Source organism: Eublepharis macularius, chromosome 2, assembly GCF_028583425.1.
Source record: "Eublepharis macularius isolate TG4126 chromosome 2, MPM_Emac_v1.0, whole genome shotgun sequence".
Taxonomy (NCBI): Eukaryota; Metazoa; Chordata; class Lepidosauria; order Squamata; family Eublepharidae; genus Eublepharis; species Eublepharis macularius.
In genome coordinates, this window is record NC_072791.1 from 205,785,185 (window position 1) to 205,804,805 (window position 19,621).

The following is a 19,621-nucleotide window of genomic DNA, read 5'->3' on the forward strand; positions in this document are numbered from 1 at the left end:
TGAATGGCAAGGACATGTTACTAGTAGGGGATATAGGGAGTGAAGTGGAATGGACTGAATTCATCCTTGGCCGTTGAAATCTGTGTCAGATGCATCTGACGAAGAGAGCTGTGGTTCTCAAAAGCTTATGCTACAATCAAGTTGGTTAGTCTTTAAGGTGCTCCTGGACTCTACTATTTTGCAACTACAAATTAACATGGCTAACTCCTCTGGATCTTCTTCCACAAGTTAGTTTTAGATCTAAGTGAAGCAAAGACCTTATACATGGAAAGGACCTTATACATGCATATGATAGTCTTCTTTTCAAGATCATTCTGAGGATGGGGCAAGGGAACCAGTTCATCCAGTGTGTTCCTCAGAAGACTGACATGGAGAGTACTGGTGACCGACTCTGTGATGCCGCTAAGCCAGTTCTCACTTACACCCTTTACTGGAACTGTGCATTCTATGCTTTATTTATTTAAAAGATAAACAGCCTGTCTGAAGCAGAGGGTAAGGCAGACACATGTACTGGGGTTGGATTAATTGACTGGATGTGTTAGTCAAATGGGTTGCTGAGAGGTAAAGAGCAACAAGACGGACATCTGTAACAGCCTGACTTGATGCAGAGGAGTTAGCCGTGTTAGTCTGTGGTAGCAAAATCAAAAAGAGTCCAGTAGCACCTTTAAGACTAACCAATTTTATTGTAGCATAAGCTTTCGAGAATCAAGTTCTCTTCGTCAGATGCATGATACAGAGCCTTACTTGAAAGGCTGGTCCGTTGGAATCAGTGGAATTTACTAGGATCCAAACAAAAGGTAGCTCTGGCCTCCTTCGGTTTAAGTGAGTTAAGTGGCAAAGTGTTTTAGCATTTTTTTTGTTTTTGTTTTTAATCCTACGTGGTTAATTGGTAGCTGTTTTCAGTTCTTGCCTTTTATGTGGCTTTACTTACTTGCAGACTCAAGGCTCTTTAATTTACAGATTAAATGCCCCCCCTTCACTTCTTCTAGCATTTTGAAGTAACATTTTCCCTTCTCTCTTTCTCACCCTAGATCCTTTGCTCTTACTGTTTAAATAGGTGTCTTTGTACTTTAGGTAATAGAAACGGTTGTTATTCTTTCGTCTTCAAACTCCTTACAGGAATAAAACTACCCAGGCAGAAAAATGCATTAGTTTGCTTAAGATGGTTTTCTTTGTTTCTCTTTTAAATGCCCTGCCCGTAACAGAACTCTAATTAGTTTGCTAAAAACACTTTAAAGAGGAAAACTAAAATGAAGTTGCTTTGACCTCTGCAGACAATACCAAATTATTCTCACTAATATTGGGGAGATGCTGTTGGAGCTTTTAATTTTTTCAAATATCAATGCCTAGGGGAAGGGAAATGTGTGTGTACAGCCCTCATAAGGACAGCTTTTTAAAAACTCTCTTCCTTTTTTCTTAAGTAATGTTTTCTAAGAGCCAGTGTGGTAGTGTCAGGCTATGGTTTAGGACAGTGATGGCGAACCTTTTTGAGCCCAAGTGCCGAAACTGCAACACAAAACCAACTTATTTATTTCAAAGTGCCAGCTCTGCAATTAAACCTGAATACTGAGGTTTTAGTTAAGAAAAAACAACTCATACAGTTGTCCCAACTAATTAACCTCTCTCTCTCTCTCTCTCTCTCTCTCCTCTCTCTCTCTCTTTTTCACTCACTCACTCAAGAGCCACGACTGAAAGTAAAGCAAGTTAAATCAAAGCAGTTTGCCCTTCTTTAAACCAGCAGCCCTGCTTGCAAGCACTCTCTGCAATTAAACCTGAATACTGAGGTTTTGGTTAAGAAAAAACAACTCATACAGTTGTCCCAACTAATTAACCTCTCTCTCTCTCTCTCTCTCTCCTCTCTCTCTCTCTCTCTCTCTCACTCGCTCAAGAGCCATGACTGAAAGTAAAGCAAGTTAAATCAAAGCAGCTTACTCTTCTTTAGAAAGCCAGCCCCAGCAGCCTTGCTGCTGCCTCCGCTTCCTGCTGCTAAAGAGACGGGCAGCAGGGAGGCAGCCTTGAGGAAAAGGAATCACGTGGGCAGGGCCAAACCCCATGTGATCTCTGCTCAGAGCTATTGGAACGCCATTGCAGGCGTTCCCCCTCCAAATGAGCCCTGGACCTAGCGATCAGCGACTTGGCTCGTGTGCCCACAGAGAGGGCTCTGCATGCCAGCTGTGGCACACGTGCCATAGGTTCGCCATTGCTGGTTTAGGAGATTAAATCCCAATTCATATGTGGATTCCATTGTGTGGTCTTTTTGCCAACCCTCTGTTTTAGCCTAACCTAGCACACAGGGTTGTGATAAGGATGGAAGGGAAAAGGGGAGAGCTATGGATGCTTCCCTGAGCTCCTTGGAGCAAGGGTGAGAAAAAAATAGAGCTGTTTTTCAGCATATCTGAGGAATTACCTGAGCACTCAGAAATCTTACCTTGTTCATTTGTGACCCTTTTCTTTTGGGTCCCGTGCCTGCTATTAGGCGGGATCATGGATGTCAGACCTAACATCCCATATCTAAGTGTGCACTGGTTCCTTGGCATTCAGGTTGTTAAATTTGCATACTCTGGTCAGGTACAAAGTAGGGGGATGTTTGTACAAACCCACGTCAGACCCCAAGGTTTGCACAAAAATCGCCATGAAGAAAAAATTTCAATTACATGTGAAAAAACAGAGAACTTAAATTGCAACATCTCTTCTCAGCTGCCATTTTAAGGGAACAAAAGGTAGGGGGAGCTATTGCTCAAGCTAGGTAGGTGGCACGGGAACTTTGTGGGGAGGGGAGATGTACCCACTGGTTTATGGAAAAATCAGGCTCCCCTGTTCTTCTGCATGAGCCAGGAAGGTGGGGGGGGGGGTGGCACCATGGGTGGGGAGGCCGGGGGGGGGGGAGGTTTGACCCTGCCACACAGGTCTTGCTTGCTTCTTCCTTTTGATTCTTAAATAGCTGCCCAAGCTAGTGAGAAGCATTATTTTGGGGCAATAAAATCATGGCCTTCGATAGATTCCCTTTAGTTCTAGGGTTTTAGATGTTGGGAAATGATGATTTTTGCGACTATTTTCACGTAAGTGATTTTGATCAGGTTATTAAACAACAACAACAGCATTTGATCTATATACCACCCTTCAGGACAACTTAACGTCCACTCAGAGCGGTTTACAAAGTGTGCTATTATTATCCTCACAACAATCGCCCTGTGAGGTGAGTGGGGCTGAGAAAGCTCTGGAAGAGCTGTGACTGACCCAAGGTCACCCAGCTGGCTTCAAGGGGAGGAGTGGGGAATCAAACCCAGTTCTCCAGATTAGAGTTTTGCTGCTCTTAACCACACACCAAACCGGCTTCAGCCTCAGCTAAGCAGCTTTTGTTTGGCGTTGTTTTAATTTACTTTAATCGATGGCACATGCCATTTTGAGTTAATAATATCCCCTTAGGCATTGCATCAGTTATATAATGGTTTCCATTCCATTCCTTAATGTTTCTTTTATCTGCTGATTTTCTTATATGGGTATTAAAGGCGCAAAGAGAGATATTTATTTGCAAGGCATCTTGGACAACATTTCACACTCTTTTCTGTGTAGCCTTAATTAACATTCATTCTATAGGTAACACTGCGATAAATTTAAAAAGAGACTTTAAGCTAGTGCCACTTCTTGGGAATGAATGCTTCCGTATTTTTACCTACTCAGAACTGTGAAAATATCTATAGGACTACTTTTCCTTTTTAAACCAAATGCTCTGCCATCACCTACAATAAGCTTTTAAAGGAAACAGTATATACTGTTAGTTTGTACAAAGTTTAGATCACCATTTCCAATTTTCATCTCTAGGTAACACTGAAACCATGGAACAATATAAATGAATTATTACAAGGAAGTTAGGGTAAATGAAAAAAAAAACTGTGAACGTTTACACTTATTAGTAATTCTGAACATTTTAGGACACCAATGGGTAACGTGAGGAAATTCACTGGTGCTTATCTGTTTTGGGGAACAGTTCCACAGACTGTCATACACACAGATATGGAAGGTGTACATGCGAGTTGTTTAGCAGAAAAGAGCAAAGAAGACAATAGCAAATAATTTAGAATGAAGGTAAAAGAACAATAAAGAGAGACGCAGGTAGTCCTCTGCAGCCTGCATAATAATATGCCACTGTAGCAAAAGAGCACCCCCAAGTACAAGCTGTTCACTTGTCAGCTTCCACAGCCATCTTGAGAGAGGTTCATGCTGAATCTTTTTCCATCCGGGGGCCCAAAAAACGCTGTCTACCTCAGGACTTTTGAGAAAATACTGTTATCATGCTTGAGTCCTTAAATCTGGAACCATCAAGTTTAATTTGAAGCAGCAGTGAGATAAATTATTTATTTAGAAAATGTACGTGCTTCTCTCCAGAGACCTGCTCGAAGTGGCTCTCAGCAAAGATGATAAAACAAAACCATTAAAACCTACCCTTTAAGAACAAAGCCATTAAAACACAACAATAAAAACTGGCTAACACCATTAAAACAAGCCCGAGTATATAACAACATAAAATATATATTGAGTAGCCTAAAATAATGTAAAGAAAATGATCCTTGGGTTAGAAGCCGATCATAAATCAGAATAATGAACTGGAGCTTGTATGGACGTTTTCTTGCAGCTGTTTCTGGCTTCTGCTGATGTCTTTCCAGCCTCTGAGAGAAGTAGCCATGTTAAATGGTGGCAACAAAAATAAATAGGAGTCTGCTGGCAAAATAAAGCAAGATTTTATTTCATCTCAGGCTTTCATAGGCAGCCTAGAGCCCACTTCATCACATGGCAATCCAGTAGCTCCTCGTTAGCAAGACTTTTTAGGTCAGAGGTATGAAAACAAGCGAACAGCAGGGCCAAGGGGGCATGAAATGCAAGAAGTACAGGGTGAAATCCAGCTCTGTAAAATTCAGAAGGAATCATGACAAGAACAGAGAGAATTGGCTAGTTATGCTAAGCCAGTTAACACTTGTAATGAAATCAAAAAGAGTCTAGTGGCACCTTTAAGACTAACCAACTTTACTGTAGCATAACCTTTCGAGAATCACAGTTCTCTTCATTGCAAAACATGCATCCGACGAAGAGAACTGTGATTCTCGAAAGCTTATGCTACAGTAAAGTTGGTTAGTCTTAAAGGTGCCACTGGACTCTTTTTGATTTTGCTACTACAGGCTAACAGGGCTCACTCCTCTGGATCACTTGTAATGAGTGAGGCATCCCAGGTTTTGCACAGCCAAGTAGTGACTGAGCAGGAAGAGGAGAGTCTCATTCAAAGGTAGCATGTTGGGCCTCTGCACAAGGGGCCTACAGTGGTCTGGTGCAAAGTTATTGCAAGGGATTAGCACACACAAGCTGCGAGAGAGCTGTGCGCACGGTGCCTGCCCTGCAGAAATGGGTCTTCCCCTCCTACCTGATCATGATTGTAACACCGAACTGCATGGACCTACGGACTGCCTTCGTTTGGGGGTCTCAATGAAACCTAGACCCATTCTGGTCTTAATCTTGAAGGCTTCCGTCAAGCTCAATTTTAGGATCATGGCAGATACTTCATGCTTGGAATATTCTGCAGTTGTACCTATTGCTGCATAATTTGGAATGGCATTTTTTTCTTGTGCAAAACAAGTGGCTCCTCCTGAATCAGAGCATATGAAGCCACCTTATACTGTTTAATGTGACCCTCTTTCCCTGTATTGCCTGCTGTATCTGGCAGCAACCCTGAGGTCTCCAGCAGAAGTCCCAGCCCTGTTTCCAGTGACCTTCGGTGAAGATGTTTGGCATGAGCAGTTGAGAGCCTGACAAGTGCTCAGCCGCAGAGCTGTGGCCTTAGGGTCTGCTGAATAAATTGTTACATGCACTTCATCACTTTCCATCTGTTAGGTAATGTTGGATTAGTTTACAAAAGCATAGTTGCCCTGCTGAGAACTCTCCTATAATGCTGTAACAAGTTAAGCTAAAATAAGTGCAAAGTTAGAAACTGAAGTGTGTTAATTATGTTAAGAATGTTTCCTCCCTTGGCATGGAGTGTCTCTCTTTTGTCTAACCATGCCTTTCCTCTACCCCAATCTGTATTTTCTTCATCCTGAGACTGTTCTAGAAACAATTTACAGAACCCTTTTTCTCAACTGGTGTGAGTGAGGAAATCATCTGGTTTTGTATGAAAAAGCGCTGGGATGCCTGTATGTACATAATACGGTGATTATTGAACCTTCTATGTAAATTTTCTTACAGATGTAGCCATTGGAGCTCCACAAGAAAATGATTTAGAAGGGACAGTTTACATATACAATGGGAGGGAAGATGGAATGTCACCAGTCTTCTCACAGGTGGGTCTCTTACATTTATCATAAGGACTACAAATACTTGACCTGACCAGGATAGCCCAGGCAAGCCTGATCTCGTCAGAACGTGGAAGCTAAGCAAGGTTGGCCTTTTGTTAGTAATTGGATGGGAGATCTCAAAGGCCACCAAGGTTGCAGAGACAATGACAAACCATCTCTGTTAGTCTCTTGTCTTGAAAACGCCAGCAGGTGTAACCATAAGTCAGCTATGACTTGATGGCACTTCCCTCCACCACCGGAAATATTGAGTGCTGTCATTGTGCTGGCCATTACATAGCATGTAGGTGATGCCTGTACCACCTGAAATTTGGGGGTGGTTCCAGACAGTGGCCCAGTAATCATAGCAGCTATAAGGGTATAAAATTCTAACTCGAAACGGAAAAGCTGAAGGAAGGAAGGAACTTTCCCCCATTGATGAGTTAGGTAATAGTACTTTGGTCTTTTTTTCATAAGTTTTCAATACATACAGAAAAGTAACGGTGTGAATTAACCTGATCTTGAGATGGAGAACCCCAAAGAATCCACTAAATTACTTGAGAAAGCAGAATTTTAATGGGGCATAAATGACACAGCACATCAGGGCTTTTTTTCAGCGGGAATGTGGTGGAACGGAGTTCCGGAACCTCTTGAAAATGGTCACATGGCTGGTGGCCCCGCCCCCTGATCTCCAGACAGAGGGGAGTTTAGATTGCCCTCCGCGCCAGCGGGGCCACCAGCCATGTGACCATTTTCACCAAGGGTGATTTAAACATTTAAAAACTCCTCTCTTGTTCCAGCTGACCCCAGGTGATGTCATTGGCCCTGGGAGTATGTGCGCACTTTGCACGCGCACATGTGGTACCAGGGGCACCACCTCCCGCCAAGCGTTGCCCCCAGTGCTGGCAACCCACTGAGTTCCACCACCTCTTTCCCAGAAAAAAAGCCCTGCAGCACATTATCTGAGCAGTACATCCCAGGATCTCTCAGTATATTGTGGAGGATACAGGGCCCAAACAATAAGAGAAGCATCGTGCCAGATTGGGCAAGTACAAACTTACTCCATACATTCCTTTGCTTTTGCCTTACCAACCCAAACTTTCTCTAATCGCCCTAGCATGGATGGCAAAAGCTCACGTGATCCGCAGCCTCCCAGGAAAGTCTTTGGGCATCCTGGCAGGAACGAACCAAACAGGAGAAGAATAAAGCAAAAGTTTTCGGAGAAGTGTGCTAAAAGAAGCCTCTTTAAAATGCAAAACAAAATGTAAAAGCGCCACAATGAAAGAAGAGGGCGCCTTATTTTGCTGTAAATACTAACTGCATCTATTAATTCTTCCAAAAAGTAAGCATATTTAAAATCCTCACTTAGGTTTTTCTAAAAACGCAGTCACATTGTTTTTTAATTTTAGAGGATTCAGGGACATCAAATCAGCAGCTCCTTGCGTATGTTTGGCCATTCCATATCTGGGAATATTGATGTTGACGACAACGGATATTCAGGTGAGTTAAACATTTGCAGTGGAAACAAGGTTATGTTGTTATTATTTATTGATTTCTCACCCATTTCTCTCTAAAATGTATGAAGAAAGACTACATATTAATAAATAAGGACCCAGGTATCAACAAGGCAATAAAACTCTCATGAATTATTAGTAAAACAGCACAGTTTTTTTAAGTTATCGGGTTACATGTAAGCTAATTAGTTAATCTCATTTTTGTACAACCCCACTATCCTTGACATACAATGGATTCTGACAGTTTGGAAAGAGGAAAACAGAGAAGCAGAGAATAAAAGTAGCTCTGTTAGGAGTTTTTATTGGGGGAGAGATATTCAGAGCTTTTAAAAGTATAATTATGCTGTATGTTCATGGATCATTTGGTGCTTACGTAGCAGGTTTATGGTGATTGTGTCTTTTGAGCAATTTCTTTTTTGAAAGGTCATTGTTGACAGCATTGTTTGTTGTTGAATAATGGTTGCCAGTAATTGTATCCAAAGGCTACAGTCTCATACGTATGTATTCCTGAGCAAGTCCTGTGGAACTTGGTAGATCTTATTGATAAGCCATCATGCCTAGGATCAGGCCACATGCCACAGGAGTGAGGAAAGACGTTCCGATCAATTTTATAAAGAGGGACCAGAAAGAACAATGGTACCAGTCTTCTAAAAATGAAATTTAACATAACATTGAATATTTTTCACATTTCTGTCTCACACTGCCTCCAAGAAGAGCTGATGTATAGATCGGCACTCACCTTGCGCAAGAGTTCTCTGCTTATGCTGGGGGCTGGGGTGGGGGTAACATTGCTACCCCTGTATAATATTTCATAATGTTGCACTCAGGCAAAGTACCCTTTTCCAGCCACAAAACGTCTGATGGCAGTTCATTCAATCTTTATTTACGGTCATTTGACCAATCATATATCACAGTTATGATGGCAATTCATATCAAAACCTTCCCCCACTCGTAAATAAATAGGAAGGAGGAGAGAAATGATACTAGAGTTTGAATGTATTTGCCTTACAGACTTGAATTGGTTCTATACTAGTCACAGTTTTCCCTTGAGGGTCTTGGGAACTGTAGTCGGCTGAGAAATACCTAGGTTAATAATGGGGGTGACTCTTCAACCAACGTAAGCCTCTGGTATAAATCTGTCTTTGTGATTCTGTGAATGTGACTGGCAGCACTACCCGAACTGAAATGTCAGACTCATGATTGACTGCACTGGTACTAGACAATCAACCTCACTGGGGTGACGTCTTAGAATTCAGCTGTAACATCTGTCAATTTACGCCACTAACTTTTGGAAATTGCTGCGCAAGTCCATCATCAGTTTCATCTTTTGTCTCAGACTGCTTACTTTTGTCATAATTTGAAGCTTACTTTCCTATATAAATATTCTCTTTAAAAATATTCTTCTCTGGATGAATGGCTTTAAATGAATTGTCTCTAGCTTAAGAATTCTTGTGGAGATTGAGCTGCACCTTAACTGGCATTAAAAAATACGCCTCAGCAGTATTTTCATAGGAGGAATAAAAAAAAATGCACCTAGATCTCGATGGCTCTGTTTAGAAAGTTCCAGTGATAGATGTGGCTTAATGTAGCCTCCTATATCCTCTAATTAATAACGTGCAAATAGTGATTTAATACAGTCCAGAGGTGAAAATGCAGTAAGGGGATTGCGCCTGAGAAATTATTCCTCGTGACTAATGAGCATCATCAATCTGGTGGGGGGAACTTTTTCTTTTCCACAGATGTAGCAGTTGGTGCTTTTCTGTCGGATTCTGCTGTGCTGCTCAGGTGAGGCCAACACATTTCAGTGCTTAGGGATAAGTGGACGTAATGGTAAATAATGAGATGCAATTAAGAAACCTGCATTGTGATATTGGCCTCGTAAGGATCTTTACTAAGCTCGGAACTCAGTAGCTAAGCTCTGCAGTTCTGGACAGCCCTGGCATATTTAAGTAAATAACTCCAACGACACAAAAGAAAGCCACTGAGGAATTTTCAAAGCCACGAGTACCTTAAAAATAAATATGCCAAATGTTTGTTTTGTTTATTCACCAAGATACTTGTATCTCATCATTTTTTAAAAAAAACTCCTTCAAGATGGCTTGCAGAAGCGGAAGAAATAAAGCAGCGAGTGTCATAACTGCACCTGACAGAAAAACCCATGTCAGGAAGTGCCAGAATAAGACATCCTTTGCCTAGTGTCTGAAGTCCCACCGTGATGGGCAGACCTGCTGTCACCTGGTAGATGATTGGGGCATGCTTAGTGGGGCTTTTAAGAAAGATTTTAAGGAGCTTGTCACTAGGTTAAGGAGACCTTTTTGTGGTTCTTGGTTGCTTACAGCGTTAAAATTTAAAACCAAGACTCTGAACTGGACCCTTGCAAAACTGCCATTATGCCACTCCAGTCAACACAGTCTGGTGCCTGCATTTTTGGACCAGTTGCAGTTCCTGAACACTTTTCAAAGGCAGCCTGGCGTGGGAAAATGGAAACAGCCATATTAGCCCAAGCAAAACCCCAAACAAGAAACAAAATCCATGTAATACCTTTCATTAGGATCAATCAGAATACCACAAAACATTGTGCAAGCTTTTGAGTTCATTGTTGCTCTTCCATCAGCCTAGATGTTTTGAGAAAAATAATAAAATGGAGGAAGGAAAAAGCAGATTTTCCAGCCTTGTCAGCCTTAGTAGAGGCTCACAGAGTCTAGTTTAATTGCAGCAGGTGTTAGATTACAGCACATGCATTTTGGGAAGAAGAAGCAGACAATTGGGGCGGGGGGGGAGTTACTTGATGTGAAAAATGGAGTTCAGAAAGTCTCCGTGCAAAAACTCAAAGAGATCGCTTTATGGTAATCTAATCTAGATGTCACTAGAGTATAAATTATGGTAGCTAGAATTTTCTTATAGAGGAATGGGTGTGCCTGGGCCACTTGGTATCTAGGAGTAGCACTAGATTTATGCCCCTGCTCCAGCATCAGGCACATTTCCATCCATCAGCAAAAGAGTATGGGGGCAGAGCTATGAAGGTTCAGTGGAGATGGAAAAGTACATGTGACTTCACCATTGACACTACGAGTACTTTATTTCAAGTCTTCCTTCCTGCATGGTGTAGAATGACAATGTTTATCCTGATAAAAGTAACATATGTAAAAGTTTAAAAAGCACATGCAAAATCATGAATGGTAAAGGGGCATCTTGTGACCTGGCTTCTTCTCATTTTGTAGGACAAGAGCAATAGTGATCGTTAAAGCATTCTTTGAGCATCCTACTTCAGTCAATCGAAGTAAACTGGAATGTGTGGAGAATGGACAGCCAGCTGTGTGTACGAATTTGAAGATTTGTTTTACCTATCACGGCCGAGCTGCTCCGGGTTATATTGGTAAGCTATGTGTGAAGTGCTGCAACATAATTTTTCCAGTGCTCTGACTGAATACTTGGATTAAAAAGAACATCTTACCAGTAAATTGATGTGCAAACTTGATCAAGCGCATGCAGTCCCTTGCTTGGGTGTCCGGGGGACTGCTTGAATCCCATTTAAATTAATGGCAGCCAGTAAAGTACATATGACCCATTGATTGTAAACACAAACCATTTGAGCAGCAATGCTCTAAGTTAAGGGAACCTTTCCGGTATGAATCCATATACCTGCTATGTTCTTACAGGGACTTTAGTTTCCATATAGTTGCACAGATCCGTTGTATACTTGTTTTGGCCTGAACAAAAAATTAGGACAAAATCCTACTGCTATAACATTATATAATGTTGGTGCGTATCGTGCCTAAAGTGACACACAACAATCAGTGTGATTTGATCCTTCATCTATTACTGGGACAACAAGGTTCAAAACAATGCCCTGGCAAATTGATGGAAAAGAAGGGATATAGAACAATCTTAAGCAGGGCTATACCCCTCTAAGTCCGTTGAAGTCAACAATGCAGAATCATATTAATATTAATTAATTAATATTAATTAATATTAATTAATATTAATTAAAATTTTCACGGGGTTAGGGTTAAATTCAACATAATGGGATGTTAACAGGTTGAGAGCATTATGCTGATATTAAGAAAGGTATTGGTATTTTCTTGTATCAAGTAAACTGAGTGAATGCAAAAGCCTTGCGGATCAAACTTTTTAAAAAGACTCTTACGATTTCATTACATTAAAAAACCTTTAACAACATTAGATGTGAAAATATTTGCAAATGGCATCTGAGAAATATTGTCATTCCTGGGGTCTGAAAGAAAATCTTGTAATTAGAATGGCTGAAAATGACATTATGGAATTGTACATGGCATTTTTACAAATCATCATAAATTTAATGGAATGGAAATACCTCTAGAGCTGTTCTTCACAACCTTCCTCTTACATTATTATTCTTTCCCCCCTAAAATTTTACAGTATTGCTTTATAATCTAAGTCTGGATGTTACCAGGAGATCAGAAACTGCTGCAAGATTTTATTTTTCCTCTAATGGAACGTCTGAAACGATCCCTGGAAGCATTGAGATTTACAGCAATAATGTCACTTGCAGAGATCACCAAGCATTCATGAGGGTAATGTATTCTCTGTCTTAAGTATAACAGTTGGGATGAAGTATTTGGTTCCATGATGTCAGCAGTGATGATGACTGAGAGCGTGACTACAAGTGACTTTCTTCACGTGGAGAACACTAGATTTTCCCCGCAAGGTTACCTGGGAAGTGAAGTCCGAGTGGTCCTTCCCCTCTCTGTTAGAATCGCTGCCTGAAGAGCCACAAGAGGGCTTCGTTTGGGGGCGGGCAGCTGCTACTTTCTCCCAGGGCGTCCTGCGGGCTGCCTGCTCCCGGGGAGCTGCTCTGGAGAAAGCGGCTGCGTTGGTAAAGCTCAAGCCATAGCGACAGTGGAAGGATCTGCTGCAGATTCTTCCACAGTCGCTGCAGCTGAAGCTTCACCGACACTGCTGCTTCCAGAGCAGCTCCCCGGGAGCAGGCAGCCCGCAGGACGCCCTGGGAGAAAGTAGCAGCTGCCCGCCCCCAAATGAAGCCCCCTTGAATGAACTCTCCAAATTGCCCTTTTTAAAGAATGTTTGTACCAAAGTTTCATCAGTTTATCTTACTAAATATATTGGCGTCAAGTGAGAATAGATGACATTGGAGTATGAGCTTCGTTTGACAATTTCATCCTTTAGTTTGAATTAACAATTTAACAAAGAACTCTTCTTTCCTCAGTGATTTCTATAGTTAACATGAAGCTGTAAAAGTTAAATGTGAGTGTCTGCCAAGCATAATCCTTGTAGCAGGTCATGTGCGTTTTCAATATCTGAGGAAATAATAATTAATAGCTAATTAGTGTAATGAAAGTAGCATACAGCAGATGCAGGGAAGGCCTTGTGGAAAATTAGGATGAATCACATATGCATTGGTCAAAGCAAGCTTGTAGATAAGAATTAAAGCAAGGGACATGTGGAGGGACAATCAGTGGCTGTCTGTCTCCTACATCCAGGGAATAATTTAATCAACGTTGCTGTTGTAATGTTCAGTGCTTCAAGCTGTTATGTTTTCGCAAGTGGCTTGCTAGGGAATTGGGTCTTGATTTGGAACATTCCGACACAAACAAGGTTTCATGCTGAAGTTAGTTTCATTAACCTGCTAGGTTGTACAAAGATACAAAGGAAACTGAATAGATTCACCTCTGATTTACCTATTCTGACATACTGCACAGATTCCCAAGTGGCTGGTTACTTCTCTTCATGATGCACTCCGGCAATGATATCTTAAATTTAATCCAAACCAGGGAAATGGGAAACCAGCTTTATTGCTCATTCAAGAACTAATTTATATAAGATGTTTTAACTCAGGCGGTCTTTAAATCCATGTTTAAAATACCCATAAATTCAAGAAAACTAAAACTTGTTCAAACATGGCTTTAAAGTTAGGCCTTAAAGCTGGATAATTAATAGTAAAACCCTAAGTAGAGTTATACCCTTCTAAGAGAGTTGAAATCAACTCCGCTTAGGGTTACACTGCAAACTTCAGAGATCCACACTTTCATAAGATATTTTGTTAGGTCCTTTTTTTCTTAGTAATTTGCCAAGAGAATGTGGAGGGCTCTATTAAGAGATCACCCTTGACGATAAAAGTCTAATAAGGATGCATATCTTAATAATAATAATGCCGCTCTTCTGGACAGATTAGTGCCCACTCAGAGCGATGAACAAAGTCAATGTTGTTATTATCCCCACAATACAGCTGGGGAGATGGGGCTGAGAGGCATGGCCTACCCAAGGCCACCTGCAGAGCTCATGGGAGTAGTGGGATTCAGATCAGCAGAGTGTTGATTGGCAGCCCAACCACAAAAATTACAGGTTCATTTATTTTTCATGTTAGGTTTTGATGTGTATGTAAAAGCCTTCAAGACGCTGAAAAACTAATGTAATATGTCCAAATGAAACAATTAAATTAGAAAAAAAAATCACAAGAATGATATGAGCATATGAAGCTGAGTTCAAATCGGATCGTTGGTCTCTCCAGCTCAGTTTTGTCTACTTTGAATGGCAGTGACCTTCCGGGGTCTCGAGCAGAGAAAGGTCTTTCCTATTACCTGCTGTTTGAGATTCTTTAACTGGAGATGCTTGGGACTGAGCTAGGGACTTTCTGCGTGCAAATCTGGTGCTTTGTCATCATGGACCCATTTGGGCGGTAAGCTCTAGCCTGTAGCTGTTTTCTAGCCCCTTCACTAATTCTATGATGAGAATTAAAGGAGGAATGTAATATTGGAAGCAGCACTTCCTGCAGCAGGGGTTTAGACAGATTCATGGCGGAGAGGTCCATCAGTGAAGACAAGCCACGGTGACTAAAGGGAACCTCTATAGTTCTACTTACGTTTTATGCCCTCAGTAATTTCCTGTTTACCTTCAAGCTCTGACTTTAGATAGCATACATTTTCATATAAGGTAGGGGTTTCTTTACATAGGTGACTGTTTTTATATAACTAACTCATAAGGTTTCCGATTTTCATAGAAAGATGTAAGGGATATCCTGACTCCTATACATGTAGAAGCCACTTATCATCTCGGACATCACGTTTTGAAAAGAAAAAGTGCAGATGAACTCCCACCACTCCAGCCAGTTCTTCAGCAAAGAAAAGAAGGCAATGTTGTACACAGCAAGGTAAGCCTGTGGACTACTTACGTTTACTTAACTTAATATTTACTTAATATTTATAACAGCAGTAGACTGGTATATTAACATTAAAATATGTCATTGTATGGGTAATTTTAATGCGGATAATTATTGGCAGTTACCTTAAATCTAAGAGGCAAAAGGAAGTTGGGTAGATGGATGCATTGCTTTGGAAAATGTGAAAACAATCTGTTTCATTTTTATTTATTTTGTACAGTTAATGAATTGAATTTATATTCAGATTTAAGCGACTTACATTGTATTTTAATCTTGGGCAATATGATTTTACAACTTCAAGACGACAGTCATGGTGGTAGCCTTTGAAACAGCACAGGAGCGCCTTATGGAGCTATAGGATTTCCGCAGTGGGTTTGTGCATGGAGTATTTCCCAACACTGAAGTGCCTGTTTGCACCAAAATTCAGTGTATGCTTTGGATAATGGCCATTGTGTTTTCCAATTTTTAAAATTATTCTTCATTAAATAATGTTAAAAGGTGGGGGGAGACCGGGCACAGTTCAATACGTCAGTAAAACAATTGTGCTCTAGAGTAAAAAGAGAAATCAACAAAAAAAAATCTTTCGTATTTGTGTTCTGCTTTCCCCCCAGTGGGGACCCAGAGTGGCTACGATCTTGTCTCTCTACCAGCTGATCTTCTGCCCAACTTCGGGCTCTGGCTCTCAGTTTAAGATCCAAAGGATATGAGCCCTTTGGCTCTTGCCTTTCAGGTGACCCCTCTGGTCATGCCCAAGCCTTAAATACAGAGGAAGGCAACCTCAGCAAGGTGTTACTCAGCTGCTGTTAGCTAGCAAGATCTTCCCCAGTCCCTCCCCTGCCAGAAGATTATTATGTACACACACAGGGTTGGCTACGACACAAAGACCTTGTGATGTCCACCCAAGGATCTCCCATCTTTCTGGTTATCCCCTCTCCCCAGCAGCCTTTCCAGTCCTGGGAAAGTTTAATCCTGAGATTATTGATCGGGAGGCTACCATGGGGAAGGAGGAAAATTGCTTCCTTCTTCCTTTTTCATCAGCAGAGCTCCACTGACGCAAGAGGGAGTGATTTACTCCCCAGTATAGTGTCTGACCCTAATGGCTGTTATCTGACACGGCTACCTCAACCCTGGGAATAAATTTGCCCAAGATCAGAAATGGCTGTGAGGGGAGGGGGGGGGAGCTGGGGAGACCCACAGCCATCAGTGCTTTCTACTGAGCGATTGCAGCATCCAGCCCACCGTTTTACAACACTGCAAAGAAAACATGCAAAGAAAACAGATTTAATTTAATAAGCTATTGAATCACAAACATTGCCTATCTTTCAATAACTCTGTTACTTTTTAAATTGGCACCTGCCTTTCTGTAATGAGTTATTCTTGATATCTGTGAGATATTCCAAATCCTTTTATATCAGTCTACCAAAGGAGCTTTTTGTTCCATCAGGAGGCAACATACATACAAGTTTGCAGTGATTAAACCCAGGATAATTGCTAGAACCTCTTCATGAGTTGTTTTTTATAGGAACTCCGATAAGGGTCCCGTGGAAGATTGTACTCTGCGCTCCTAATTAATGCCAAAACTTCCGTCCAGAAGTTTTCTGTTATTGGACACTACTAAAACACAAGCAGAAAATCTGGTCCAGATTCCTGACAGTGCTAATGTTTTAATATTACGAAGCATAAAATACCCCAGAAATTTGAACTTGATGAACCTTTTCCTTTAAGTTTGCTGTTAGAGACAGTTCCAGGTCTCACCCTGCTATTGATCTATTATTATTATTTATTATATTTATATAATATTTATATATCATATATATTTATTATATTTACATCCCGCCGTCCCCGCAAGCGGGCTCATATCTACTCCTAAATCACTTTACTTCTTCATTTCTAAAGTCATAAAGCAGTATAGGTTAGATCCAGCCAGTTTTTTGCTAGAGAAAATGGGAAGTACATTTTGACCACCGAAAGGCAATACTGGGGATCGTGGGCTCTGTTTAGATAAGACATGTGGGATGAGGGTTGTAGTAAGGCGGGCAGTTAAGTGAGCCTGGTTGAATAGCTGGCTGGAACCAAACCTCTGTGTCTCATACTAGTCAAACCTTCTATGGCATCTTCCATCAACAATTCCTAGTCATTTTTTTTTCTTTTTAGGTTTTTGCAGTGCCATTGCAATATTCCTAACTTGAAAATATTGGAATAACGGTAGTTTGAGCCTTCCATGGCTTTAATCACTCATGTAAGAGAGACAACTCGATTATTAACTTATTGAAGACATTCCAAAATTTTCTATTTACAAATACGTTCAAGAATATCAGTTCTTAATACTGATCCTTCACTGATCATGGCCACTATTAGATGATCATATATGTGAGATTACTGAGATGACATATTTGAAATATGCTTAGCTTAGATATGATGGAGAAAATGTGGATCTATTCAGAGTGGAGAGCAGTTCCTTGCCTTGAACTCTAGACATAAGAATATATATTTACACGCACCCATCTGCGGTTTGCAAGGGTTTCTGAATTAGGGCAATGTTTTTTTCTTCTCTAGTCTAATCATAAGTTTTCCAATACTGAGAGTGGAAAGACTGTGGTTAAGAAGATAATAACCCTTTCTAAATTAATAAATGTTTCCCTAGACGAATGTTTTTTGTGATGAAAGGTCAAGTGGATTTGTTTCTCCATCTCACGAAGCTTCTTACTAGCTGCAAGCCTGCCACAGCAAAATGTCAAATGAAAATTTGTCTACACTAGCTTCCCAGTTAAGTGGCAAAGCAGCTTAGCTTTTCTTGTCCAGTCTTACCATTCTGTTTTGGAAATCATTTAATTTTGTAGGACCATTTGATGTTCATCACTTAGCAGTTATGTAAACATTATGCGACTCCACAGAAAGCTTGCAAAATCATGAAGTGTTGCTGTTATCTTAGTGCCCTTCAGTGCTAAGCAAAATAAACTTGATTGGGTAATGAATAACCCTGGAATTTTAGAGTCAGGCTTTTCTTCTGAAGCCTGTTTAGTTTAAGGATGCTGAACATTTTGCCATGAACATGTTTGCCAATTAAATGTGCATTGTTGGTCAAATGTGAGCTGATTATCCAGCCTGTTTGGTCATGCTAAACAGCTGTGAAACAAGTTTACCAAACAGGTTTGCAAAACTGCACACATGCAAATATGCTGCCAAATCAAACTAGTTGGCAGCCATTAGCATCGTTAAGGACTGCTACTTAGACAAACACCAAAAGGGGTAGGATTTTCTTAAAACAGCACTTGCATTTATTATTGATATGATTTGTGACTGATTTAATTGTATGTTTAAACAATTTAAACATGGATCGCCTCTTTTTTGTTCTTTCAGTTTGTTTTTGCAAGATTTTGCTCTCAAGAAAATTGTTCAGCTGACTTGCGAGTTTCTGGACACCTTGGACTTCCAAAGTAAGTGTAGTTTGACTTGTGATGAAAAGGGCAGATTAAATTTGCTATTTTTTTCAGAGTACTAGCAACAAAGCCTGTTGTGGAGAAAAAATACAACAGGCTCTAGAAAGGGCAAGGTGGCCAGGCCTGGCATTGTCCCCTCCCCAATGCCCTGATCATGGCAGGGGGAGGGCAGGGCAGCTGAGCCTGGCTTTGCTCCCTCCTCAGCACCAGCCGATCGCTCCAGGGTTGGAAGCTTGGCAGGCAAGCTGGCATGCCTCGCCACCTGCCCTCCCCGCTCCGGGGCTGAAAGCTTGGCAGGCGGGTGGGTGCGACTCCCAACCATTTGCGGTGGCGAAAGGCTGAGAGGCACGCCCACCTGTCTCGCTGCCTGCCCTCTGTGCTCCGGGGCTGGAGGCTGGGCAGGTGGATAGGTCCTTTCCTCTGCTGCCAGGATCGGCCAGTGGCAAAGGGAAGGGAGGCTCGCCCACCTGTTGGACCGCTTGGTCATCCTGATTTGGGGCCGGCGGCTTGACAGGTGGGTGGGCCCTTCCCTTCGCCAGCCTATTGTGGCTGCGGAAGAAAGGGAGGTGGGCTGTCCTTCCCACAGGCGTGCAGACTGCACCTGCGCCACATAAAAGGGTGAGTCATCTGGAACACGGCTCCCCTTTTACGTTTAAGGATGTATTTACACATATAGCTTACCTTCAGGATAGTTTGAGTTGGATACATTTTCAATGGAGAAAAAAAATATCAAAGGAAATGTTTTAAAAATGTAATGAAGATATACTGCCAGAGCAATGCTAAGATGTTAACACCAGGGATCCCCAAATTTCGGTGATCTTATGGGCATTTTTGAAATTGTGGGATTTACCAATCAGCACAATTTTATTTATTTGATTTGATTTATACCCCATCCTCCCCACAGATGGGCTCAATGTTGGGAGATTTCAAGCCAGGCATATCCCTATGATGGAGGCAGCTTTTTCCAAATAGGTTCTCCTTTGGAGAACCAAAAGTGATGCCTTATGGGCTCTTTTGAACAACTTCTTGGATCCAAGAATCTTGGGGAAGAAGCAAGTGGGTATGAGAAAACAGATTGATGGGCATCATGTTGGGGATCACTGAGTAAGTCCTTTGACTTCAGAGGACTTACATGTCTGCTTAAGATTATACTGTATATCTTCAAAAGTCATTTTTAGTGATGTTTGCTCTTTA

At 41.4% G+C, this 19,621-nt stretch overlaps 1 protein-coding gene across 1 annotated transcript in view; it reads left to right on the forward strand.

The window, feature by feature from the left end:
- The window catches only part of ITGA4 (integrin subunit alpha 4), a 65,726-nt gene that overhangs the window by 25,479 nt on the left and 20,626 nt on the right, over positions 1-19,621 (forward strand). The window contains exons 11-17 of the mRNA XM_054972609.1: positions 6,232-6,326; positions 7,727-7,817; positions 9,571-9,616; positions 11,053-11,207; positions 12,230-12,384; positions 14,829-14,978; positions 18,348-18,424. Of these exons, the coding sequence (XP_054828584.1) occupies positions 6,232-6,326; positions 7,727-7,817; positions 9,571-9,616; positions 11,053-11,207; positions 12,230-12,384; positions 14,829-14,978; positions 18,348-18,424 (769 nt within the window). The remainder of the gene's footprint in view (positions 1-6,231; positions 6,327-7,726; positions 7,818-9,570; positions 9,617-11,052; positions 11,208-12,229; positions 12,385-14,828; positions 14,979-18,347; positions 18,425-19,621) is intronic.